The sequence below is a fragment of the Brachionichthys hirsutus genome, chromosome 10 (genome assembly GCF_040956055.1).
Source record: "Brachionichthys hirsutus isolate HB-005 chromosome 10, CSIRO-AGI_Bhir_v1, whole genome shotgun sequence".
Classification (NCBI taxonomy): Eukaryota; Metazoa; Chordata; class Actinopteri; order Lophiiformes; family Brachionichthyidae; genus Brachionichthys; species Brachionichthys hirsutus.
The window spans coordinates 12989407-13015368 of NC_090906.1; the positions used below are offsets into that span (position 1 = coordinate 12989407).

The 25962-nt window shown below is 41.9% G+C and overlaps 4 protein-coding genes and 1 pseudogene across 4 annotated transcripts; 3 read left to right on the plus strand and 2 right to left on the minus strand.

Annotated features, from left to right (window-relative positions):
• Window positions 1-1030: 1030 nt before the first annotated feature.
• Window positions 1031-2929, minus strand: LOC137900533 (histamine N-methyltransferase-like). The gene is made up of 6 exons (XM_068744635.1): window positions 2805-2929; window positions 2661-2713; window positions 2435-2542; window positions 1852-1982; window positions 1672-1762; window positions 1031-1383 (listed from the first exon to the last, which is right to left on the minus strand). The coding sequence occupies exons 1-6, from the start codon at window positions 2927-2929 to the stop codon at window positions 1031-1033; spliced, it is 861 nt and encodes a 286-aa protein (XP_068600736.1).
• A 4352-nt stretch (window positions 2930-7281) lies between these two features.
• On the minus strand, window positions 7282-9426 carry LOC137900458 (histamine N-methyltransferase-like). Its single transcript, XM_068744548.1, has 7 exons — window positions 9319-9426; window positions 8898-9044; window positions 8653-8705; window positions 8414-8521; window positions 8101-8231; window positions 7900-7993; window positions 7282-7798 (listed from the first exon to the last, which is right to left on the minus strand). Exons 2-7 carry the CDS (start codon window positions 9032-9034, stop codon window positions 7434-7436), a joined length of 888 nt encoding a protein of 295 aa, XP_068600649.1. The 5' UTR covers window positions 9035-9044; window positions 9319-9426; the 3' UTR covers window positions 7282-7433.
• A 3593-nt stretch (window positions 9427-13019) lies between these two features.
• Window positions 13020-15192, plus strand: LOC137900485 (histamine N-methyltransferase-like). Its single transcript, XM_068744576.1, has 7 exons — window positions 13020-13119; window positions 13284-13418; window positions 13510-13562; window positions 13681-13788; window positions 14241-14371; window positions 14461-14551; window positions 14840-15192. Exons 2-7 carry the CDS (start codon window positions 13294-13296, stop codon window positions 15190-15192), a joined length of 861 nt encoding a protein of 286 aa, XP_068600677.1. The 5' UTR covers window positions 13020-13119; window positions 13284-13293.
• Window positions 15193-16484: 1292 nt separating this feature from the next.
• On the plus strand, window positions 16485-20958 carry LOC137900363 (histamine N-methyltransferase-like). Its single transcript, XM_068744434.1, has 7 exons — window positions 16485-17027; window positions 17571-17710; window positions 18075-18127; window positions 18523-18630; window positions 18742-18872; window positions 19018-19111; window positions 19408-20958. The coding sequence occupies exons 1-7, from the start codon at window positions 17007-17009 to the stop codon at window positions 19758-19760; spliced, it is 900 nt and encodes a 299-aa protein (XP_068600535.1). The 5' UTR covers window positions 16485-17006; the 3' UTR covers window positions 19761-20958.
• A 2235-nt stretch (window positions 20959-23193) lies between these two features.
• Window positions 23194-25912, plus strand: LOC137900367 (histamine N-methyltransferase-like; annotated as a pseudogene).
• The last annotated feature ends 50 nt before the right edge of the window (window positions 25913-25962 follow it).

Genomic DNA, 25962 nt, shown 5'->3' on the forward strand with positions numbered 1-25962 from the left:
ATATCTATATAACAAAAAACACAGCCGAGAAAGAAAAACCAAAAACAAAACCGGTCACAAAAAAAAGAAAACGCTACGCAGGACCCGGGAGCACGGATCAGCTGCGGTCGGCAAGGGCGAGGCAAGACGCAGGGACGGGGAGCGGCAGAAAGACGTGCTGCACGTAGAGACGAGATCTGAAGAATAGTCCGACTGGGAACGGCGGGCGGAGCAGGGGTTATGAGGGCTGGTGACGATTTGCCTCAATCTGCCTCAGGTGCGCAGCCAATCCGCACACCGCAGGTCCTGGAGCGAGAGGCAGACACAGGTGTACGTGATAAGGAAAATTAACAACGGAAACAAGACCGCAAGGGCTTTTTTGAAATGCTCCTCTTAGACAGGATGTTTGACTTTATTTGTACTGTAATACATGTTACTGTGTGACTGTACTTGTACCCTAACATTCTATCTAATAAATATATTCATCATCATCATCGACAAGTGCAGCAACATGACCCTCACACCAATGGCATCATGGTAAAATCACGAATAGCAAAAATAGAAGAATCAACTGGACTTGTTCAAGTTTGACTGAAAGCGTTCCACCTCTCATCCAAGAGGCTTCTTCAGTTCTGAGAGAATGGTGGAGAGTTTAGATACTTTTACTCCTGATGGAGCAGAAAAAAAGGACACAAAGAAGGGACCGAAACCACCAAGGAAATCAGACTCCCCAGGAGTATTAGCATTTCCTTTCATGAATGCTAATGCTACCCTGGAGTCATTACCGTCCAGTTGCCATTAACCCACCCACACCGACCAGTATCTTATTTTTGATTCCCACCACCCACTGAAGCACAAGTTAGGGGTAATCAGAACCCTGAACTACCGGGCCCAAAACATCAGATTGCCTTGGTGGTTTCGGTCCCTTCTTTGTTTTTAAATTTTGGAAAGCACATTGTGACCCTGAGTTGTCCTTGAACGTTGTAAACTTTAAAATTCTCAAGTGTAGGTGAAGTTACCCACTGCGAGGTGAAGTTACCCACTGCGCCACTTATATTGAGTTGATTACCACTATTATTTCATTATCATTGTTAAACATAACCTTGCCATTTGACTCCACGCTACAATCCGGGTGGCGAATGAACTCCATGATCCCAGCTTTTAGTTCAGGTGAGGATGACTGACTGAAGTGCAGCACCTCAGTAAGAAAATCAAGCATCATCTCTCCTTCCTCATTCCCCTCAATAAAACAAGCCGTGACATCTATTTGAGATGGCAGCAAATACGTCTGGTAGCGCAGTCCTTTGGAGTCCAAATACTGTTTGATGTTATCAGCAGTGATATTGAAGGAATCAGTCAGCTGGACGCCGTAGGCCTTGTCCAGCTTTGCCCATCCACTATTTTCTGGAATAAATGACAATCAACAATAAGAAGGTCGAGGTGCTGTAAAATTGTATTGAAGCACAATATCGCTTTGATCTGAATGCTACATATTCAAAAATAACAATTCTAAAATTCAAGTCCTTGTATTAGCTATTTGCTCATCTGTGTATCTGCATTTAGCACAGATGGTGATAGGAGGCTACGACACACAGTGGGCTGGTTCATACATGTCTGATGGTGGGTGCCGAAGGTGGAGTAGAAACATAGCAGAACTGATATACTATTTAAGAACGGGTGCATTCACTCAACCGGCAAGGAGACTGATAACAAGCTTCCCATTTGTGTCGAGGAGACTCTTGAAGAAGTCGATGGTGGCGCTGAAGTCCTCGTAGTACAGCATCTGTCGGTTTTACCACAGACAATGGGCAGGCTGACTGATGCTCCAGTAATGTTCTGTTAGGATTGACCGTCCACGACGAAGACACCAACCTGGAACATGAGAATGACGTCCACCTTCTTTGTCCTCTTGTTCTCTTTCCAATGCGCCTCAAAAGATTCAGCAGTCATTTCATACCAGTGAAATTTGATGTGATCTAATCCTGGAGCCCGAGCCACCAAATCTGCATCAACAGATGGAAAATGGAGTTATGGGATGTATTTTAAGAACAATGTAACAATATTGACTGATCATTTTTTGTTACTCAGGTATTATAGTGACATTTACACTCTAATAAAGTAACATGAGCTTTTAATGACAGTCTAGGAATCAGATTTAATAATCCCATAGGGAAATTATATCGGCAACATTGCTCCACTCAACAAAGAAACAGAATAACAATATGTACATTTTCGTTTTGCAGTAATAGATAAAGAAAACAATAATATATACAAATACTTACAAGTAATAGAAGTTTACAATGATGCATTGTATAAATTAAATGACACAGGAACAAATGACCTTCTAAATCACAGTCATTAAATTTGGAAAATCTTTTGGGGTATAGGAACATGTGTGGCAAACAGCTCTTTGATAAGTACCGGTGAGAGAATTGCGTGGCGATAAAGGGCGTACCTCTGTATTGATCTAGCTGCTGGAGGATGGGCTCCACCACCTCATTCTCCACAGTCACCTCTGGGTACTTCCGGTGGAACGCAGAGATGATGTTGAGGTCGAGCTCACCTGCAGGAACCAACTGAGCTTTCAAATTTTCATTGCTGGATGAATGCAAAATGCAAAAGGGTACCTAAAGTGTAGCACCAGGATTTATGTGTGTATTCTGGATCGTGTGCGTTCTCACCAGATCCACTTCCAACTCCGATGATGTTTAGCTCGGACATATCTTTTACACTGCTGAAGGTAGAGCAGAACAAATATTGAAATTCTTCAGAGGAGTCAATTCAAGGAAAGTCTTGTCCGATGTCTGATGACTGTGGAACATCACCTTTCCAGAATATCTGGAAGCAGATTGTCGATGAAGTTCTGCATGGAGTCATACTCATCGGAGCGTTGCAGGAATTGCTGGAACGATTTGTGGTACCTGTCTCCATTAGTAAACAGCGATATCATGCCTAGTTATCTGGAAAAAAAACAAAAAAGAAATCCGGAATAGCAGTACGCAATGATCAGACTGATAGCGGGGAGAGGAGCTTCAGGTAAAACAGGAGGTGCCGCTGCGTGACTAAATGTCTTTGAATGCATTGAAACCACAGAGGCTAAACAGATACCTCAACCTCCCACGCTGTTTTGTTAATATTCAAATTTCACTGAAAAACACAGTTGAATGTTTTTTCTTTTCCTCTGATCAATTTTAATAACCTAATAATCCAATAACTGATCGTCAAGCAAGATTACATAAAGTATATTAGTGTTTTGCACGAATCGATGATTCGGCGAAGATGGGCAAAATTGTTTTAGTATGGTAAACACTTTGAACGAGGCTGCGTTAACCCTTTTACCACGAGTTAACGCAGTTCTCAGAAATGATATATGAAATATCTGACAGTCTTTGATCAAAATAGCAAACAGATGCTGCAGGACAGCATCCGTACTTTCTGTCTCATACCGCTGTCATAAAAGCCTCTAAAAACGAAAACGAAGCTAAATTCATTGCGTGCACGCGCATGCATGTGCACGTTTTTGTACTGTGACGTCACAGTAAGAGAGATTTCTTCCAGAAACATTTCTGTACATGATTAAAGAACTATGCAGGATTGACTGGATGGCTTATTTAGCTGTTTATGGGTTGATAATGAGTGAGTTTTTCATAATATGGAACCTTACTTAGTATTTAAGCATTTATTTAGTATTTAAAACTCTTTAACCCCTAGAATTATAACTATAACCTTTTCCAGGAGAGATGGGACTTTCTGCCAGGGCGGCTGTGGCTCGTAGCTTACCACCACCAAGTATGGAATGAATGGATAACGCACAATGTAAAGTGTATTTGGGTGCCCAGAAAACGCTATATATATATATATATATATATATATATATATATAAAAAAACTACTTTCAAAATCTGGCAAGTATTTATAATTATTATAGGTTATAAATGGTTAAACCAGTGCAATAAAAATAAAACAAAAACGGATGTTTTAGGTTGCAGACCCCTGCTCTAATCAAACGACGTACTTACAATTAGTTGCAGTTGTGGATGTGCTGAGAGGCAGCATTCGAGACGTACGAGTCCTCCTATAACTTTGCTTCAAAGAAAAATGCATAACATAAAGGCTGTCAATCCAATCAGAAAGCACTCTGAAGTTTAACCCTTTGAGTAACTTGACTTCACACAGAAGTGCAGCAGATCACAGTTAGCACATAGAATCTTCCAGCATAACTGAAATTATCAGCGATTTCTGAAATTATTTTAGCCCTGCCGTTGTGAATTATTACAATTATTCTCGTTTCTCTCGCCAACATGAAATATTGATGAAGAATTTACAACAATGTCTTCCTCATATTTTTCTGTACTGGGTACATACATTTAGAAATGTTGAGAAACCACATGGGTGTGTCCTACCTGTCACTCTTATGCCGTTCCCTGTTGCCTGCTCAAATTTCCATTTGATACAAGTACATTATTACACTCTGATAATCGGGCAGGTGAGCAGAGTACATATATATATAAACTAGAGCTAATTGGAAAAATGGTGATGGGGATGCAGATCAGTTGTGTCTCCTAATGCTCTGCCAGTCCATCCTTGGCTTTTCCCACACTACAATCAGGAGACAGAAACAGGTGAGGGAGGCGAAGCATACGACGTTTGAAGCTGAATGGTGTCACTTCATAAGAGCAAATTAAAGAAGAGGATGATAGGATGAACAGACAATTTTTTTTCACCACTTTGTTCAAAACTGTGTCACAAGATTAGTTATGTGATGCACATATAGAATCCTGTGCTCTTCAAGAATGCATGTTGTTGAAATAGATCCTCTCTTAATAATAGGTATTACCTCACTCTCTCCTGTCAGTGTGGATGTGTGTGTGTGTGATTTGCTCAATAAAATGTGAGGCGTTTTGAACAGATGGATGAGGCTGACAATGGGAACAAGTTGTTCTACTCCAACACTCAGCCCTAAAGGAATCCACAGTCCAGTGGGCTTTTGAGAGCACCAATTATGCTATGCACACAGACAGATGTCTAAAGATTTGCATTCAAACAAAATGACCTGAGGCAGAAACGGATGAGCATCGAGCCAATACGTGAGTCACAAACGTCAGGGAAGAAGAAAACATATCAAACAAGAATACCTACAGGTACATAGGTGTTCTTACCGCTTCTACTTCTGACTCCAATAACATTCAGGTGGGACTTTTCATTTACAGTGCTGAGGGGAGAACAGAAAGCCTCGAAGTAGAGTACACAGTAGAACTACCGACGTACCTGCTAGCTAGCTGCTTAATCTGGCAATAAAAATGCAAACATGTCCTTCAGCAACAAAAGAATAAATTCCCAAAACGTTTCGGTGTGTCTCACACCATGCATATGACATCTGTGTCGGGCTTTATGCCACGTTGTCACTCAGTCTGCAAACACAACATGTAATAACATGTTTTGAAAAGGTCTAAGACATCCAAGTCAAATTCGTCAGGCACTTCTGCATTTGTGAGAAGAGATCGATTCAGCCGATAGAATCCAAACACAATTAAATTCTGCAACTAAAAGGTCCTATTTTGCTTGCCATGATGAACTTGAGATTCTGGTTGACCCGTTTACAGCTGGTTGGAATCTAAACGTTAATGAAGCGAAACATCACACGGCATTCTATTCATTGTACATCTCGGGTTAAAACAATACTTTGGGCCCGCAAAACAAGTTTGGGTCATGGAAACACAATTCAATTGAATTCATTCTAATAGAAGTTGACATGAAACATAGAAATATTTCTGTTAGACCACCCACTGCAGGATCCTCAGAATGCATGGGCCCCCACGCATCCTAAATAGCCACATTTATTAAAATCACATCAAATGCATGCGCAGAATAATGAGCCAACAGCCCAGAAACCAGTTGTGCTGGCGAGCAGTGATTTAGTTTTCACTGGTGGAATATGCCAAAGCAAGCGATCAATAAGCGGCAGAATTAATGCTTCACATGCTTTGAAGCAGCCTGACGGAAGAGGCGTGCCACAACTTGCAGCCGCAAGTTCCACACATACTCCATGACAGAGTACGTGGAGATCCACGGTTATTTGACATGCATAAGTAAACTACAATTATGGCCAGTCATAAAGGGAGGAGCTGACCTTGAATAGTAATTGGTGGTAAAAGTTGACAATCTGCTACTGATATTGGCTATTAAGAAACTAATCACAAAGCAGTGTTACCTGTGTGACTGGTGAGGGTTAAGTATATAGATATCTTTAACATTACGGATATGTAGTCTTGAATATCCATCTAGTCCGAAAGCAGCAGCAAGTCAACAATTGCTCTGTCGGCCATGAAATGCATGTTAAAGCGGCTCGCCCTCGGTGAGAGCTATTACTGACGCAAACTAATGCCTTGCTCGGGGGCTTGTCCCTGTGCCGGGAGCCGGTTTCTTCCATGGAAAATATTCTCTCCCGATGCGCTCCCTGCATCGTCCAATTGTTTTTTAGAAGCCTTCCATTCCGTCTTACAGCTGAGTGGTGTGTCTATTTCGACTTTGTGTATGTAACAGGGTCAGAATTGAGCCCATCTGGATTTGAAATAGATGTGTTTTACACATTTGCAAAGCTTCTGGGGCTTCCTGGTGGACCTATTTTGCAGCTGCGTTGATAGGTTTCTATGCACACAGCACTTACCCCCAGCAGAGAATGGAGGTAAGCGCAACATAAACTTGCCACTCCTCTCGCTCGCTCTCTCTCTCTCTCCCTCCCCACCCACCCAGCCGGTCGTCCACCATGAGCCTTAGGTTCTGTCCAAGGTTTCTGCCTGTTAAAGGGAAGTTTTTCCTTTAATAAAATATGCAGCCTCGGTAAATTAGTGACACCAAATGTGATTGTGTGTGTTTGTCTTTTGTGTGGCCCTGGGATACACTGGCGACGCATCCGGGGTGTACCCCGTCTCTCAGCCGTAGTCAGCTGGGATAGGCTCCTGCAACACCTGTGACCCGCGAGACGGATAAGCCGGCGGTAGACGAGACGCTAGTGCATGTAGCAAAACGATCCGAGTCGTCACTCGGAGTCTGTAATTCTTCAGAGAATTTGCAACTCAAAACACTGAAAAAGGAAGAATTTCCCTGACAAATTAATTTTCATTTCAAACTAAGCAGAGAAAATTGGCAGTAACTCAACTATCAAATTGAAACCACCTCACCGTACGATGATAAGAGCTTTGTTCCTTGATAAGACTATGGATAGTCGCATGAGTGATTGAGGGTTCATGGACTCAGGATGGACAGGGTGCCAGGATGGACACAAATTCAGGAGACATTTAGTAATAAGCAATGTTTTTATTCATGACCTGCGTCGTGCCAATTTATGTGGATCGGCGCTCGCTGCCACCAATCTCCTTTACGGATCTAAATCATAACCTCATCTTGATTTTGGATGAATATGGATCGTTCCAAAACACAAATGGTCTCTTTTAGTTACACTCGATCAACTACTAGCACTTCAGAATCAAGGTTAAACTGAATTTTCCCATTGGCGTCCAGGCTGCAGGCGTGATGCCGATAAAACTCCATGATCTCAGCTTTTAGCTCAGGTGGGACTGACTTCTTAAAGTTATGCACTTCAGTAGTAAAATCAAACAGCAGCTCTCCCTCCTCATTTCCCTCAACATAACAGTTGGTGGCGTCCATCTGAGCTGGCAGCTTGTAGCAACGGTACTTCAGCCCCTTGGCTTCCAGCAAAGGTTTGACCTCTGCCGTGGTCAGATATGATATTTCATCGTTACTATTGTTACGTAACTGCTTGCCATAGTTCTTCACCAGTTTTCCTGCACCGCTGTCATCTAGAATAGATGACATGAAAACAGAATTAGGAATCTAAAACTGGTGGCCCTGTGAGGTTGCACTGAGACTAAGCCATACTTTGTGAGATCAGATCACTGACCGGATAGTAAAACGAGAAGAAGCTTCGCGTTCTTGTTGAGGAGACTGTGGAAGAAGCTGATGGTGGCTCCGGGATCCTTCACAAAGTACAGCATCTGTTGATTTGAATACAGTTAATGAGCTTGTAGCTTGATGCTGGACAGATGTTCTAATTTGATGAATTGCTTTGGAGCACTGGAAGGACTACCATGGTCACACCAACCTGAAACATGTGAATTAGATCCGCCTTCTTGGTCATGTTATTTCCTTTCCACTGCTCCTCAAACACTTCAGCAGTCATCTGGTTCCAGTTAAATGTGACATGATCCAAACCTGGAGTCTGGGACACCAAGTCTGCACCGACAGGCAGAAAACAGATTCAGGGCAACAATGTTCAGATTTTATTTTGCTTCTCAGTGCCTTTTTGTTATATATTGAAGTTTCCAGTCTTTTCTTCTTATTTATTTCTTTGCTAGTTAAACTGTATATATGTGTAGCCAATAAAGACACGTATGATAGATGTATAAAGGCTGTACCTTTATAGTCGTGTATCTGCTGGGGCTCGGGCTCCACCACCTCATTGTCCACTTTCAGTGACGGGTATTTCATACGGAGCATGGAGATGATATTGATATCAATCTCACCTAGAGTCACCATCAAAAAAATAAAATGAAAAAATATCTTGCTTTTAAAATCAACCTTGCTGTTTCATGAGTCCTAAATTTCGAGGCATTTGGGACGTATAGTGACTCAATGAACATTTTTGTGTTCTTACCAGATCCGCTTCCAACTCCGATAATGTTCAGATGGGACTTTCCATTTAAATTGCTGAAGGGATAATAGAAATTGCAAGGAGAATTCAGTCAAGTCTGGAAATTCACATCCGTAACACCATTTGTCATTTTTATTCACATTCCAGTCGGAGCTTATAGATTGCTCTTTGATATACCCAGGTACGTTCTATTCTGTCAACAGTAGTACGGCAATGCGCCGCACGTAAGGCCGAGTGTGAAAGATTACCGAGGCATAATATTTGGCAGCTGATTGTCGATGAAGTCGTACGTATTCCGGTAGAGGGTGGTGTGCTTCTTGAAAAGCGTTAAGGCTTTCAGGTACCTGTTACTGTCACCGATCAGACTCCTTAGTATAGATGCCATATCCGGTTATCTGGCAAAGAAAGACACACGCACACATACACACACACTCGCCATAACAGCGATGTCTATAAACACATACTTAAAAATTTCAGAAAGCCGCTCGTAACTCCGAGTCATCGTTAAACGACAACGTCATTTAACGTCGTAAGCGAGGATTCGTAAACAAGTGCAACATGCATTTCCTGCCTATACCCGCAATGTGAGTCGCCTTGAAATCTCATTTAACCAATACGAGCAAGATAATATTGATAAAATATCGACAGTTTGAAACACATTTTACTTACATTCAGCAGGTGACGATATGAGAGTTTGTGGTGGGATCAGTCTGACAAAGATGCCTCCTACACTGTTGTGAGGAAAAGAAGGGCAGGAAAAAATTCCCAGGAGAAATTTATACAATGAGCAAGAACTTTTAAGATCCACCCTTTTAAAAAGGTACATGCAACAGCCTGTACTGTTATGCAACATATTCCAGTACAAGTGAAAAGGTTGACTGGAAAAGTAGGAATACTGCTGAATTAAACCATTAAATGCCATTAGGAGAGTAAGAAAGATTATAATAATCCAGTGGTGTGGAAATTCACTCGTTGCAGCAGAAGACAGGTGCAGAAACTACTACTGCTGGTAAAACACTGATAATATAAAGATATAATAATGGATAAATAAATAAATAGGCTGCTGCCCCCGCAACCCGGCCCCGGATAAGCGGATGAAGATGAGATGAGGATGAGAAAATAAAACATAAGGCAGGTGAGTTTGCTCTGCTAATGTCTTTGCAAAAATATTACTTTGGGAGTAAAACCTTGTCTTGGATTATTAATATCACATGTTCCCTGAGGAAAGGTGTAAAATATCAGTCAAGAAATTGAACTGCATTGTCTGACAAATGAGGGCCCTTGTCAACATACTAACACGTGCAAACAACGAACAAGCCGCATGTCACCGAATGATCAAAGCTACCAACAACCGCAGGCAACATTAGTGGTCTGCTGCGTTTCTGAAAAAAAAGACCCGTATGCTGTTTCTGGCTGAAAGTATCAACCGATCCAAAAAAGAAAAAGAAAGAGCTGCATGAAAATAATGTCAATCTTGAAAACCATTTTACAATTTGCTTTTATGGAAATGGTAAATACACTTTCTTCAATCTTGCAAAAAAGCATACGCCTGTATTTTTATGTACGTGTTCAGATACCTTAGACTTATAGGAGGAGGGCTGTTGTACTGGAGCCAATTTAACCTAAGGGGGATTCCTATAGAGAACGCGCTTCAACAAAGACATCTTTGTAACTCTCCTATCTCTACAAGTTTGGTGTGAATAACTGCAGAGCGACACCCAAAGCCCCAAAGCATTTCCCTGGGCTGCTCCTCGATAAGTATCTGTTCTGTTTTTCAGGACTAAACTTGTTAAAAACAGAAAATGCAGGTATAAAATCAGAGTATGGACCCAGGTAGGTTTATTAGGTACACCTGTTCAATTCCTTCCTTAACACAAATAGATAATCAGCCAATCACGTGGCTGCAACTCAATGCATTAGGCAATGTAGAGGTGGTCAAAACAGCTTGCTGAAATTCAGACAGAGCATCAGACTTGGGAAGAACAGGGATTTAAGTGACTTTGAACGTGACAAATGTATATATATACATTTGCAGACTTTATTTTATTTTAGTTGAGTTGCACACTTCTTAAAAGGAACTCGGTCTAAACAAGTGTTTCTGGGAGAAAGCCGGTATTTCGCCCAGTTTTTGCAAAAACTCCTAACGATTTTACACTGGCAGTGTTTTCTGGGTTGACGCGTCCCCTGCTATCATGTTAGCAGTATTTGTAGGATTATTGATGAAGCAACTGACAAACCAAGAGTCCAAGGATGGATCCAGACTCAATGCCAATCGGCCATGTTGAAATACTTAGTAATACTTCTACTTAATATTCTGCACTTTTGAAGAAGCACAACATTGTCGAAGGAGTAATAGTGAATTTCTGTCAGACAACTGCTATGACATTGATTATCGCAGCAATTTTGCAGCAACATTGTGGGAGTGGGATTTGTGATCACATAACCCAAATAGTGGACTTGTTTTGCTCTATGTCCATTTTTACAAAAGATGACGGATGGGAGGAAAGCAGAGGCAAAAGGGTGGTCTGAATCACGAGACACATCCCAGACTAGGCCACAAGTTGGGGTTGCAAAAAACCCAGTTGTCTCGGGTTTAAGATGAACACCCTCAACATTTCATTCCATTATCACAATCTATTAGATGGGTTTTGTCGTTGGACTGACACACCTTCCACCACAAAAGAAAACTGCCGAAAGACTTCATTCCATTCTAGAGATGTTTCTGGAGCAACTCGCAGCCATCACTACATGTAAGTACACACAAGTCTTGTTAAACAGCAGAATTTCTAGTTTGTTTCATCCAAACAAATCATTTTTGAGCCATTCATTCAACGTGTCTGCTTGATTGATTTAGTTAAATACATTAAATATCTTCAATACACATCTGTCGCTTATTTTCCATCTACATTTTATATTTATTGCAAGCAGCACATACGTTGAACCAAAGTATTCCCTGTCGTGTATTTCCTTGCTGAGGAATGTGCAGATAATACTATTCATACAGAGGGAAATTTTCAATTTGACTTTCATGATATTCAACTTCATTGGAGGAAGTCAGAAAGCAATCCGCTGGAAACTTTGTTTTCTCATCTTGTCAGTAAATTCATTTGAAACATAATCTATAATCTACACAAAGTGAACTGGCCTGTTTGTGGATACTTTTGACAGAGCATGTCATCTACACTGCCTTCTGTGCACACTGATGGTGGTAGGTACCGCCAAGCGTACCAACATTTACACGAGTGCTGCAATGAGCATCAAGGTATGCGGGACTTCTTCAAAAATGAGCTGCCAGATATAATGTCCAGGTAATCGTCCACACTCACATTTTACTTGCCAACATGCAATAAAGTAAAGTGTTACTAACTTCTGACTTGATAACGTGTGTACAATAGTGGTCAGGTGAGGTTTGTCAGTGCAGGAGAAAAACAGGTTCTTATTTCAACAACAGGCAGAACAGGAAGGATGACCTGGAAGAATTGCCCCAAAGGCATTCAGTTGCCCCTTAAAGGGAAAGGGGAGGGGGCGCTTGTTACGTCCCAGAAGAGAACTTCATTTTGTTAAATCAATAAATATGATTTGCAGTTTCATACTTTCAAACACTTTGTGTCATTTCTTCCATGAAACTTGGCTCTTCTGAAGACTCAAAATATGTTTCTCTTCCCTCACCAGCGCTCTAAGTGGAAAGTCCGTCCTAAACGTCATTGCGTTTGGAAGTGGATCTGGTGGGAACACACACTCGTACATTGGAACTGAACTCTGAACCATCTGCTAAAACTGGCAAAGCCTTTCTGGACGAACGCCACCGTGTGTCATTTACACAGTCGGTCGTCACCGAACGATAAACTCGTTTAACGATGACTCTGAGTTACGACGGGTAATTAAAAAATCAGTGTTTAGTGACGAGCAGGATGCATTTGCAGCGGCGTTTCAAGCGAGTATGTACATATTTACAGTCTAAATGGACTATATGTACGCCCATGGCCCATAGGCAGCTGAGATAGGCTCCAGCAGCCCTGTGACTCGCAATGTGGCTGGAGACAAAAAAGATTACAATCATCGCATTTACAAAAACAATGGATGGATTGATGTGTTGCTCAGACTGTGTTGCTGCCTGCAGGCCACCTTGACTTGGACATGCTCTCTGCCATCCATCTGAAGTACCCAGAGGTGACCGTGGCTAATGAGGTGGTGGAGCCAAGCACCCACTTTTTCCATCAATACAAAGGTACTTTCTTTACAGGCACACATTTATCTTATATACCAAACGATTTCATTTTTGACATTTCAATCATACTTACACGTAACTTTGTTGTTATAATTGATTCTGTTGATGCAGATCTGGTGTCTCAGACTCCGGGTTTAGATTACATCAACTGTAGCTGGAAGCAATTGACAGTTGAAGAGTTTGAGAAGGACTGGAAAGAGAACGAGACGACCAAGAAGGTTGACTTAATTCACATGTTCCAGGTCAGTGTTGCCATAGTAGCCATATTACACTACACTTGGTACATACAAGTCGTGTTCCTTTTGCAGACCTCCACAGTGGTGAATCCTAACAGAACATCTGTCTGGTATCAAGTTCTGATCATTGCGTACTGCTATTCCGGATTTCTTTTTTGTTTTTTTTCCAGATAACTAGGCATGATATCGCTGTTTACTAATGGAGACAGGTACCACAAATCGTTCCAGCAATTCCTGCAACGCTCCGATGAGTATGACTCCATGCAGAACTTCATCGACAATCTGCTTCCAGATATTCTGGAAAGGTGATGTTCCACAGTCATCAGACATCGGACAAGACTTTCCTTGAATTGACTCCTCTGAAGAATTTCAATATTTGTTCTGCTCTACCTTCAGCAGTGTAAAAGATATGTCCGAGCTAAACATCATCGGAGTTGGAAGTGGATCTGGTGAGAACGCACACGATCCAGAATACACACATAAATCCTGGTGCTACACTTTAGGTACCCTTTTGCATTTTGCATTCATCCAGCAATGAAAATTTGAAAGCTCAGTTGGTTCCTGCAGGTGAGCTCGACCTCAACATCATCTCTGCGTTCCACCGGAAGTACCCAGAGGTGACTGTGGAGAATGAGGTGGTGGAGCCCATCCTCCAGCAGCTAGATCAATACAGAGGTACGCCCTTTATCGCCACGCAATTCTCTCACCGGTACTTATCAAAGAGCTGTTTGCCACACATGTTCCTATACCCCAAAAGATTTTCCAAATTTAATGACTGTGATTTAGAAGGTCATTTGTTCCTGTGTCATTTAATTTATACAATGCATCATTGTAAACTTCTATTACTTGTAAGTATTTGTATATATTATTGTTTTCTTTATCTATTACTGCAAAACGAAAATGTACATATTGTTATTCTGTTTCTTTGTTGAGTGGAGCAATGTTGCCGATATAATTTCCCTATGGGATTATTAAATCTGATTCCTAGACTGTCATTAAAAGCTCATGTTACTTTATTAGAGTGTAAATGTCACTATAATACCTGAGTAACAAAAAATGATCAGTCAATATTGTTACATTGTTCTTAAAATACATCCCATAACTCCATTTTCCATCTGTTGATGCAGATTTGGTGGCTCGGGCTCCAGGATTAGATCACATCAAATTTCACTGGTATGAAATGACTGCTGAATCTTTTGAGGCGCATTGGAAAGAGAACAAGAGGACAAAGAAGGTGGACGTCATTCTCATGTTCCAGGTTGGTGTCTTCGTCGTGGACGGTCAATCCTAACAGAACATTACTGGAGCATCAGTCAGCCTGCCCATTGTCTGTGGTAAAACCGACAGATGCTGTACTACGAGGACTTCAGCGCCACCATCGACTTCTTCAAGAGTCTCCTCGACACAAATGGGAAGCTTGTTATCAGTCTCCTTGCCGGTTGAGTGAATGCACCCGTTCTTAAATAGTATATCAGTTCTGCTATGTTTCTACTCCACCTTCGGCACCCACCATCAGACATGTATGAACCAGCCCACTGTGTGTCGTAGCCTCCTATCACCATCTGTGCTAAATGCAGATACACAGATGAGCAAATAGCTAATACAAGGACTTGAATTTTAGAATTGTTATTTTTGAATATGTAGCATTCAGATCAAAGCGATATTGTGCTTCAATACAATTTTACAGCACCTCGACCTTCTTATTGTTGATTGTCATTTATTCCAGAAAATAGTGGATGGGCAAAGCTGGACAAGGCCTACGGCGTCCAGCTGACTGATTCCTTCAATATCACTGCTGATAACATCAAACAGTATTTGGACTCCAAAGGACTGCGCTACCAGACGTATTTGCTGCCATCTCAAATAGATGTCACGGCTTGTTTTATTGAGGGGGATGAGGAAGGAGAGATGATGCTTGATTTTCTTACTGAGGTGCTGCACTTCAGTCAGTCATCCTCACCTGAACTAAAAGCTGGGATCATGGAGTTCATTCGCCACCCGGATTGTAGCGTGGAGTCAAATGGCAAGGTTATGTTTAACAATGATAATGAAATAATAGTGGTAATCAACTCAATATAAGTGGCGCAGTGGGTAACTTCACCTCGCAGTGGGTAACTTCACCTACACTTGAGAATTTTAAAGTTTACAACGTTCAAGGACAACTCAGGGTCACAATGTGCTTTCCAAAATTTAAAAACAAAGAAGGGACCGAAACCACCAAGGCAATCTGATGTTTTGGGCCCGGTAGTTCAGGGTTCTGATTACCCCTAACTTGTGCTTCAGTGGGTGGTGGGAATCAAAAATAAGATACTGGTCGGTGTGGGTGGGTTAATGGCAACTGGACGGTAATGACTCCAGGGTAGCATTAGCATTCATGAAAGGAAATGCTAATACTCCTGGGGAGTCTGATTTCCTTGGTGGTTTCGGTCCCTTCTTTGTGTCCTTTTTTTCTGCTCCATCAGGAGTAAAAGTATCTAAACTCTCCACCATTCTCTCAGAACTGAAGAAGCCTCTTGGATGAGAGGTGGAACGCTTTCAGTCAAACTTGAACAAGTCCAGTTGATTCTTCTATTTTTGCTATTCGTGATTTTACCATGATGCCATTGGTGTGAGGGTCATGTTGCTGCACTTGTCGATGATGATGATGAATATATTTATTAGATAGAATGTTAGGGTACAAGTACAGTCACACAGTAACATGTATTACAGTACAAATAAAGTCAAACATCCTGTCTAAGAGGAGCATTTCAAAAAAGCCCTTGCGGTCTTGTTTCCGTTGTTAATTTTCCTTATCACGTACACCTGTGTCTGCCTCTCGCTCCAGGACCTGCGGTGTGCGGATTGGCTGCGCACCTGAGGCAGATTGAGGCAAATCGTCACCAGCCCTCATAACCCCTGCTCCGCCCGCCGTTCCCAGTCGGACTATTCTTCAGATCTCGTCTCTACGTGCAGCACGTCTTTCTGCCGCTCCCCGTCCCTGCGTCTTGCCTCGCCCTTGCCGACCGCAGCTGATCCGTGCTCCCGGGTCCTGCGTAGCGTTTTCTTTTTTTTGTGACCGGTTTTGTTTTTGGTTTTTCTTTCTCGGCTGTGTTTTTTGTTATATAGATATTTTCATTGGGCTCCAGCCACCCCGCAATCCTGTGTGCGGCTCCAGGATATTGTGTTTCCTGATGGACGTGTGCCAGTAAAACATAAAGTCCACGATCGCACCGTCTCCTCCCTCTGTTCCCTGGGGTCCTCTCGCACCAGTCCGCAACAATTGGCCTGGATAACTGAGAACATACACAGACCATGATAATATAACTTGTCTTCTCCACCAGGGTTTTGTAGGGGAGAATCGGTCTTTGAAAATCTTTTCAGTCACTCCTCAACGTGATACTGGATCACGAAAGAACCCAGATGAGCCCCCAAGTTGTGGTGGCAAAAATACCATTGTCTCGGGTTTAAGAGGAAGATGCAAAAAAGGAAGAAATATTCGATGTCAATTTTGTTCATTGATCTAAAAAAACATACTAATGACTCTGCAGGAATCGTTTACTGTGGATTTCTCCAACTTATTTTATTTACACAATCAATTTAACACTAGAACTGCCAAGGCAGTCATGTTGGCTGCTTTCAAAAATTTCAATATAACATGGTTTAAATAAAACATAAAACAATCATTATAGTTTTGATTTAGTGGCCTGATGTTTTTCTTAGGTCATTATAACAATAATCCAAATTATAATGTCCGAGCAGTCAAAATGACTGCGATGGTCAATCTAGTAGTAGCAGAATTCTGGTAGACCGAGTGTTAATGGGTTAACAATCAGCATTTTGTCATTGGACTGGCACACCTTTTATCCCACGCGTAGAACGAAACTGATTTAATTCCTGTCTGTTGATCTGTCTGGATGACGCATCCGTCACTTCATGTAAGTACAAAAACATTTGTATTCAAATTTAAGATTCAACGATGTTAAACGGCTTCAGCAGCAGAATTTCTAGTTTGTTTCATCCAAATAAATCAGTTTTGATTAATTGATTCAATTTTTCTGCTGGATCGACTCATTTAAATACATAAAGTATCTTTAAAACCTACAGTATCTGTTAGTAGCTACATTTTATATTTATTGCAAGCAGCACATACGTTGAACCAAAGTATTCCCTGTCGTGTATTTCCTTGCTGAGGAACGTGCAGATAATACTCTTCACACAGAGGGAAATTTTCAATTTGACTTTCATGATATTCAACTTCATTGGAGGAAGTCAGAAAGGGATCCGCTGTTGAGTAACCAGCAATGAAGTTAAACAAGTCAGAGCGTGTTACACTGAGCTGTGCAAACAGACACAGTAGCAAGAGGAATTTCCATGGCAACTTGGTTTTAATCTATTCTTATCTCATCAGTAAATTCATTTGAAACATAATCTATAATCTACACAAAGTGAACTGGCCTGTTTGTGGATACTTTTGACAGAGCATGCCATCTACACTGCCTTCTGTGCACACTGATGGTGGTAGGTACCGCCAAGCGTACCAACATTTACACGAGTGCTGCAATGAGCATCAAGGTATGCGGGACTTCTTCAAAAATGAGCTGCCAGATATAATGTCCAGGTAATCGTCCACACTCACATTTTACTTGCCAACATGCAATAAAGTAAAGTGTTACTAACTTCTGACTTGATAACGTGTGTACAATAGTGGTCAGGTGAGGTTTGTCAGTGCAGGAGAAAAACAGGTTCTTATTTCAACAACAGGCAGAACAGGAAGGATGACCTGGAAGAATTGCCCCAAAGGCATTCAGTTGCTCCTTAAAGGGAAAGGGGAGGGGGCGCTTGTTATGTCCCAGAAGAGAACTTCATTTTGTTAAAGCAAGAAATGTGATTTGCAGTTTCATACTTTCAAACACTTCGTGTCATTTCTTCCATGAAACTTGGCTCTTCTGAAGACTCAAAATATGTTTCTCTTCCCTCACCAGCGCTCTAAATGGAAAGTCCGTCCTAAACGTCATTGTGTTTGGAAGTGGATCTGGTGGGAACACACACTCGTACATTGGAACTGAACTCTGAACCATCTGCTAAAACTGGCAAAGCCTTTCTGGACGAACGCCACCGTGTGTCATTTACACAGTCGGTCGTCACTGAACGATAAACTCGTTTAACGATGACTCCGAGTTACGACGGGTAATTAAAAAATCAGTGTTTAGTGACGAGCAGGATGCATTTGCAGCGGCGTTTCAAGCGAGTATGTACATATTTACAGTCTAAATGGACTATATGTACGCCCATGGCCCATAGGCAGCTGAGATAGGCTCCAGCAGCCCTGTGACTCGCAATGTGGCTGGAGACAAAAAAGATTACAATCATCGCATTTACAAAAACAATGGATGGATTGATGTGTTGCTCAGACTGTGTTGCTGCCTGCAGGCCACCTTGACTTGGACATGCTCTCTGCCATCCATCTGAAGTACCCAGAGGTGACCGTGGCTAATGAGGTGGTGGAGCCAAGCACCCACTTTTTCCATCAATACAAAGGTACTTTCTTTACAGGCACACATTTATCTTATATACCAAACGATTTCATTTTTGACATTTCAATCATACTTACACGTAACTTTGTTGTTATAATTGATTCTGTTGATGCAGATCTGGTGTCTCAGACTCCGGGTTTAGATTACATCAACTGTAGCTGGAAGCAATTGACAGTTGAAGAGTTTGAGAAGGACTGGAAAGAGAACGAGACGACCAAGAAGGTTGACTTAATTCACATGTTCCAGGTCAGTGTTGCCATAGTAGCCATATTACACTACACTTGGTACATACAAGTCGTGTTCCTTTTGCAGACCTCCATAGTGGTGAATCCTAACAGAACATCTGTCTGGTATCAAGTTCTTAGCTGGTTGTCTGTGCTGAAATCAACAGATGCTGTATTACGTGAAGGACTTTCGACACACCATCAGCTTCTTGCAGAGTCTCCTCAACAAGAATGGAAAACTTCTAATCAGTATCCAGACTGGTAAGCGGTCGATCTGGTCTCAGGTTGTATCATTTTATGGGGCATTTCTGTCATAATTCTTTGGATTCTGCATCGTATACAATATGTCCTCAGCAATAGCGCGGCCCATGGCTTCGGGGATTGGTGGTCACCATCCAATTTCTTTCCCAACACGAGCCAGACAAACAGCTCTGATGCCATTAATCCAAAGTGCTACTTGTTTCCAGAAGACTTGTCAAGAACATTTTTGCACAAATACATACATGCTTCATATGGTATTAAGATTTTAGCATTGTTCATTTTGTCATCTGTTCCAGGTGACAACGGTTGGTCACGGTTGGAAAAGAAATACTACAAAGAGTTCGCCGGCTGGCTCTGCCCGTTCAGTGACGACGTGAAACGTGAACTGGACGCCAAGGGGCAGCGCTACCAGAGCTACTGTCTGCAAAGTCAGGTCGACATCACAGAGTGCTTCAATGAGGGGGATAAGAACGGAGACCTGATTCTTGATTATATAACTGAGGTGCTGAACTTCAGAAAGTCGGCCTCAGCTGAACTAAAAGCAGGAGTCCTGGAGATGCTTGGCCACCCAGACTGCAGTGTGAAGTCCAATGGAAAGATTATGCTAGACAGCAGCTCTGAGGTGATCGTCATCGATCCGCTCATTTAACCCAGCAAATATGAGCATCAAAGGCCTCTGCCCATCCTCACCAAAATAGATCAAACGTCCACTTCCTCATATTGAAAATAAGGTCAGGAGAAACAACTATTATTTTAGTAATGTCCTATCCACAGTGTTGGGAAAGTAATTAAAGTAATTAGTAACTAAAAGTAATAATATTACTTTTCACCAGTAATGAGTAGTGCAATGAACTACTTCTAAATTTTGAGTAATATTACGTTAACTTTTTTTTCCAAAAGTAATCGTTACTATTTTAATTGCCAGCGGATCAGGAAACGATTCGTCCTCGTCTGTTTTTATTAAGGTCGCATTCACATTCCAGTTATGCATTAAATATTGAACGCATTAGTCCTTAGTGAGAGTTGGGCTTTCATTTTTCCCATCTCTGATTGCTTCCCTTCAATATTCATTTGCCCAATCATTAGATTTATTGGGAGCTGATTGGAAGGAGGGAGGGGAAGGGAGGGAGAGAGAGAGAGAGAGAGAGAGAGAGAGAGAATATAAACCCACCGCATGATCTGCAGGTGCTTTCCAACAACCCTGCTCCAATTGTGACTGCACAGCTTCAACACCAGAACCTACTAATTAATAGGAGCCTTTTACACAGAACGACATCACCGCCTTATTTTTTTTCCGTGGGTACAAGTACACATCTTTTTGGTTCAGCGTATTTCTGCTCCTCTTCCTGAAGAAAAAAAAGGTAACTGGATGTTCTGTTTCACAATACTGAACTTTTGAGAAGGGCGGATGAGAAACACAATAGGAATATACGTGCATTATTTAAAACGCGTTGTCTCATACTGGAATTATTTTGTAAATGATATCAACTGGACAAAAGTATGGACAATTCCCAATAAGTTTTTTGTTACAAATAATGTGAAAGAAATGTATTTTAAAATTATTCATAAATATTACCCCGCCAACCACGACATGAAAAAATTCAAAAGAGAAATTGATGTGAATTGTTCTTTCTTTCTTTCTTTGTTTAAAAAATAATAATAAAAGATGGGCGGATGCAGTGGCGTCGTTAGGCCTATTTTAGGGGGGCTTCAGCCCCCCTAAAATATTCTTAAGCCCCCCTAAATAATTTTGGGTTGTTTTATAAAAATAAAAAATATTTTTCTTTTTTTTGTTCAGTGACCAAAAAATGCCGACATATTCTATTAAAACCGCCAGAATATATGTTTAAAAACATGTAACCTGTCATTATTGACTTAAATCTGATCATGGATCTGTTTCCCCTCACTTCATGGCGTAAGGTAGAGAACCCGTTCCACCTGAATGCCCACACATCACTGAAACGCCAGTCCACGTTTTCCCTGTGACCGCGCTAATTGTCGGTCCCTGCAGCGTGTTTGACGCACACAGAGCATAATAGAAGAGCTTTAGGAGAAGAACGTGAATGGATGGGTGAAGAATGGATATGAGAAAGTTTTTAAAGAAGTAAGTTTATCACTGCTGGTAGTAACATTTAGGTAGTGTGTGACACACTTAAGGGCAAACGCACAGATGCATTAGCCATGGAGCTGTATGGGAGAACCACAGCCCTGAGCCACGCCCACAGTCTCTCTGAATCAGGGGCAGAGACCTGCAGAACCTGCAGAACCTGGAGAACCTGGAGGAACCTGCAGGTTCACGCACTGAATGGAACAACTCAGACACATTGAAAGGAGAGTTACTTTTCCCTTGTGTTGATAGGATGGCTGGCGAGCTTGAGTTCAGATTCTGCAGTAGATGCAGAGCTACTAAAAGGCATCCAGCATGCAGGCCTAAATGTGAGAACCTCTTGAGTGGATCACAATTTAATGAACTCTCAAAACACTCCAGCCTGAAAACAGAGGAGGTTCTGGTGACCCGTAAACAGAGGCTGGATCTTCTCCCAAAGATATATTGTCTGTTCACAACCTCCTTGATTCAGACATGCTACCCTCTCTGAAGGTTCTACCCAAGTTGCCCTAACAGTGCCCGTAAGCAGCTGTTCATGTGAACGGTCCTTTAGTGCACTGCGTCGGTTTCACTGCGTCGGTTGCACTGCGTCGGTTGCATTCCTGGCTGCGTCAAACAACGGGGCAGAAAAGACTTCACAGTCTTGCAGTCATTGAAGAAGACGAGCTTCAGAATCACAACAGAGAGATCGACTCTTAGAAACAGACGCATTCTTTGATGCTTCCATCCACCGAGTCGCTTGTAATTGTAGCCATTTTTTTATTGTTAATGCTGTAAACATCCTGTTAGTCTAAAACTGTTTGTTGTTGAACTGTATTGAAAAACAGACTGAAATAATAATAACGTATAATTTATCAGCCCTTGTTAGCCGTTTGAGGTTTTGTGCTCGTACGCTGCATTTGCTCACATCCTGTGCATCTCCTGGGGGCTAAGCCCCCCCCCTGTCCTTAAAACCTAGTGACGCCCCTGGGCAGATGAAGCCTTGTGAAGCTTTTGGGGCTTCTTCCTGATTTGAAGCTTCGAAGCCTCAAATAAAGACCCTACCGGTGCCACCTAGTGGTGACCTTCTGTTTTAGCAGCACTAAATTCACACATCCTGTTGATTCAAGTTCCAACACAAAAGCAGTGACGTCACAGCTGAGTCTTCATTCTGAGAATCATTGTCGACACAATTCCAAGTGTTGCACTTTGAAATATCAATGTATTTACGAGCTGTTAGTTCCTTGGAAGATAATTTTGATTGGAGGTATGACTGGAGGTTTGTGAGGAGTTCTGATGCAGTTCAGTGGAACCACTTTATGGTGGTAATATTCACAAGGACATCCCTGGGTCTGGATCATGTACCCTCCTGAAGTGAATGTGATTGAGAAGATTCCAATTCAACAGTAGAATTACTTTTGTGGGAATTATTCTGAAGGACTTTGATAATTTGATTTATGATTGTTAAGTTGTCCAATTACTTTTGGTCCCATAAAATGTGGGAGGCACCTATATAATGTGTTGTAATTCTTACACTGTTCAGCTGATTTGTATGTAAATACCCTTAAATTAAAGGCCAGTCTGCACATCAAGCACGTCAGTGTTTCATTTCATTCTAATATTTATGGGTCCGACTGTATATGTCAGACAGAACGACTTATAAAGTCTAGCAGTTTTTGTCATAACATTTATTTATTTTCTGGAACCATTTAATCCCCACAGGGAAACCTTTCGCTTCCATATCACCGATCTTATCTTTGCGGGTGAAACAAGGTCAGTGTTTCCAGACACGGGATTGTTTCCTTCATTCGCATTCTCCATCAAAAAAGCTCTTCTAATTCAAGTGAGGGTGCATCGTGTGTCGAAGCAGTTTTTCTTTTACAGCCAGTGAAACGGGCTTCGGAGCTTCAGTGTCGATCGTCTCTACTGAACATGAACCCAAATCTATGACTGCTTTAATAAAGCTTTAAAAATCTTTTAACACCTTCATTCCTCCATGACAGCCATGGAATCTCCACTGACGAGTCTGTTCACGGACAGCAACAGGTAACAGAACGGCTACCAGCTTTTTCTGCAGCGCAGCAACATGCTTCAGCGGATGCACGACTTCATCCACAATCTGCTGCCAGGTGTAATGTCTAGGTAAGCTCAAATGGGAGTAACCCAGTTATCAATAACATCGAAAATCATACCTCCGTTCTAGAAATATACTGTATAAATATATACGTATATACATAAATACTTCGACTTGACGACTCTGAGGTCTCAAAATATTTCTCTGTTTCCCTCTCAGCACTATAAATGGAAAGTCTCACATCAACGTGATCGGAGTTGGAAGTGGATCTGGTGAGAGCGAAAGTTACTTATGTAACTACGGTTCTATGAATCTATAAAACATGCTGTTTAAATCTATATTGGTGCCTGTAGGTGACCTTGACCTCAAGCTTTTGTCCGTGCTGCATCTGAAGAACCCAGAGATGACGGTGGACATTGAGGTGGTGGAGCCCGTCCCCCACCAGCTAAGTGAATTCAAAGGTTCTGCCTTTATTTTACATTTTATTTATCCTTTATTTAGGAAGGAAGGTCCCATTTCATCAAAAGGTTTCATGATATGAATTAACATTATGCCTGTTGTACCTTACACTGAGGACAACCCTGATCCTTTTTATATCCGTTGATGCAGATTTGGTGTCTCGGACTCCAGGATTGGATTACATCAAATGGAAGTGGAACAACATGACAGTTCAAGAGTTTGAGAAGGACTGGAAAGAGAGAGCGATGACCAAGAAGGCCGACTTGATTCACATGTTTCAGGTTGGTGTTACTCGGACTCCATGGCACATGAATTAAGCAGAACCAACGTCTCGCATTACGCTCTTATCTTATAATCTATGTTGAACCCAACAGATGCTGTATTATGTGAAGGATCGTGGAGCCACTGTCAGCTTCTTCCAGAGTCTCCTCAACACAAACGGGAAACTTCTTATCAGCCTGAATGACGGCAAGTGAAGGCTTCTGGCTTGGATTATTTCTTTCGGAGTTTTCATGTTACTGGCAGTGTTACATGAGTACATACAGTATAAGTATTACAGTTCTGACCACGGGGGGACGAGGACTCATGTCCCAGATCCCTTGAAATTTCCTGAGCTCTTCCTCTTTTCATTTTTAATATGATTGCACCTTTCCACATTAGCAATAGCATAAACCACAGTTTGATGTTTATTTTTATTTATTTTTATTGCTGCAGTTCATTCGGTCTTGCTTGCCTTGGTGAACTTTGCTTTAAAATGTCCCCTATTATTCTCTTTTTCCACAAGTTAATGCAGTTCCCAAACACTTATATAAATATCTGTGCCAGTCTTTGGTCAAAATAGCAAACAGATGCTGCAGGACAGCGTCCGTCAGAAACGCTCTAAACCCAGAAGGAAAACTACGTTCATAGCGAGCACGCGCGCATGCACGCTACCATGGTAACCGTGAGGGACGTTTCAGCACACACAAAAAATAAACTTGATGCACTCTGCTCTTCTTCTTCGAGAGCTGGACATGCGCACAATCAAGAGGAGAGTGTTTCCACACACGTACGGCGCGATGACGCCAACAATCTCAGGACATAATGAGAATACTTTAAATCATGGCTTCATTTCACACTTCTCTCTCATCTTCTTCTCACACCAAGACAAACATCTGAACGAATACGGCATTTCAGCTCAATCTGCCGATGAACCCACGGCGCCATGATCCGCGAAAAAACTCAGGACGGAGTAAAAACGCTTTAAATCCTCCATCCATTCAGGTGTGCAAATGTGCGCATACCTCTTGTGCACATTTGCCCCTCCTGACGCCAGAAGGGCCGCAATTTCTTCCAGACGTGTTTCAGGGGGTGATTACGGACCTATGCAAACTACGAAGGATCAACTTGATGGTTTATTTAGCTGTTTTGGGCTTCTTAAGGACCCAAAATAAACACAAGAGTGTAGAAACATGGGAATGTGAGTTTTTCATAATATGTCCCCTTTAAATGTGATTTTTTTGGAGGATCAAACCATAAATTCTTACTGTTGTTTCCATGTTTGCTATTCCAGGTGATTGTGGTTGGTCAAAGCTGGACAGGGTCTACGGCGACTGGTTCCGTCAACCAGACATCGGAGTTGTGGTCATTGATGAAATCAAACAGTACCTGGACTCCAAAGGAGTGAGCTACCGGAGCTTCCTGCTGCCATCTGAACTGGATATCACGGCGTGCTTCACCGAGGAGGAGGAGGAAGGAGGGCTGATGCTTGATTTCATTACTGAGGTGCTGCACTTCAGGAAGTCAGCCCCTCCTGATGTAAAAGCTGGGGTCCTGGAGTTACTTCACCGCCCAAACTGTAGTGTGGAGACCGACGGAAAGACCATGATGAATATCGATTCTGAAGTGATAGTTGTAGGACAGCTCACTTGAAATCTAAGAGCCATAAGCCCCACATACCTCTCATTCTCTAACAGTCCATCCGCTCTTTCTTCTCACCTGTTTGACAACCACTCCATCACCATTTCATGCCAAACCCTGACAGGGAATTCCACCGGCTCCAACCAGAAACCGATCATTATTCAACATATTGATCTTACTCTTTGTGTCTCAAAGGATGCGTCTTCAAAGCGCTCTCTCATTGGATGAAGCTCTTTTCTTCCTGTGTATTCTTCTTCTGGAATTCTGAATCCCCCACGATGTGTCCTCTATCATGTTTGGATTTGTTTTTGATTTGGGTTGTGGAGAGCAATA